Source organism: Eimeria mitis, genomic scaffold (assembly GCF_000499745.2).
Source record: "Eimeria mitis Houghton genomic scaffold, Emh_scaff1668, whole genome shotgun sequence".
In the NCBI taxonomy this organism is placed as follows: Eukaryota; Apicomplexa; class Conoidasida; order Eucoccidiorida; family Eimeriidae; genus Eimeria; species Eimeria mitis.
The window spans coordinates 4,891-5,165 of NW_013569983.1; the positions used below are offsets into that span (position 1 = coordinate 4,891).

The following is a 275-nucleotide window of genomic DNA, read 5'->3' on the forward strand; positions in this document are numbered from 1 at the left end:
TGATGAAGAAGACACAGCAGCAACCACCGCCCGCCTCTCCCAGCAGCAGCAGCAGCAGCTGCTGCTGCAGCAGCAGCAGCAGCAGCAGCAGCAGCAGCTGCTGCTGTCTGCTGAACCGTCGAAGCAAAGAAGAAGCAGAAGAAGACAGCCAGCAACTTTATATGGATCCCCAAATGTAGATACACCCCAGCTTGTATGCAGCACGCTTGCTGCTGCTGCTGCTGCACCCGCAACCCCACCAGCATCTCTATAACCCTCAGCAGCAGCTACAGCAG

General features: G+C 57.1%; 1 protein-coding gene across 1 annotated transcript in view; it reads left to right on the forward strand.

Annotated features, from left to right (window-relative positions):
- EMH_0041390 (NLI interacting factor-like phosphatase domain-containing protein, putative) overlaps positions 1 to 253 on the forward strand; it is a gene marked incomplete at both ends in the record, with an annotated part of 3,992 nt that extends 3,739 nt beyond the window's left edge. Inside the window, one exon of the mRNA XM_013495616.1 lies at positions 1 to 253. Within this exon, the coding sequence (XP_013351070.1) occupies positions 1 to 253 (253 nt within the window).
- Positions 254 to 275: the final 22 nt, after the last annotated feature.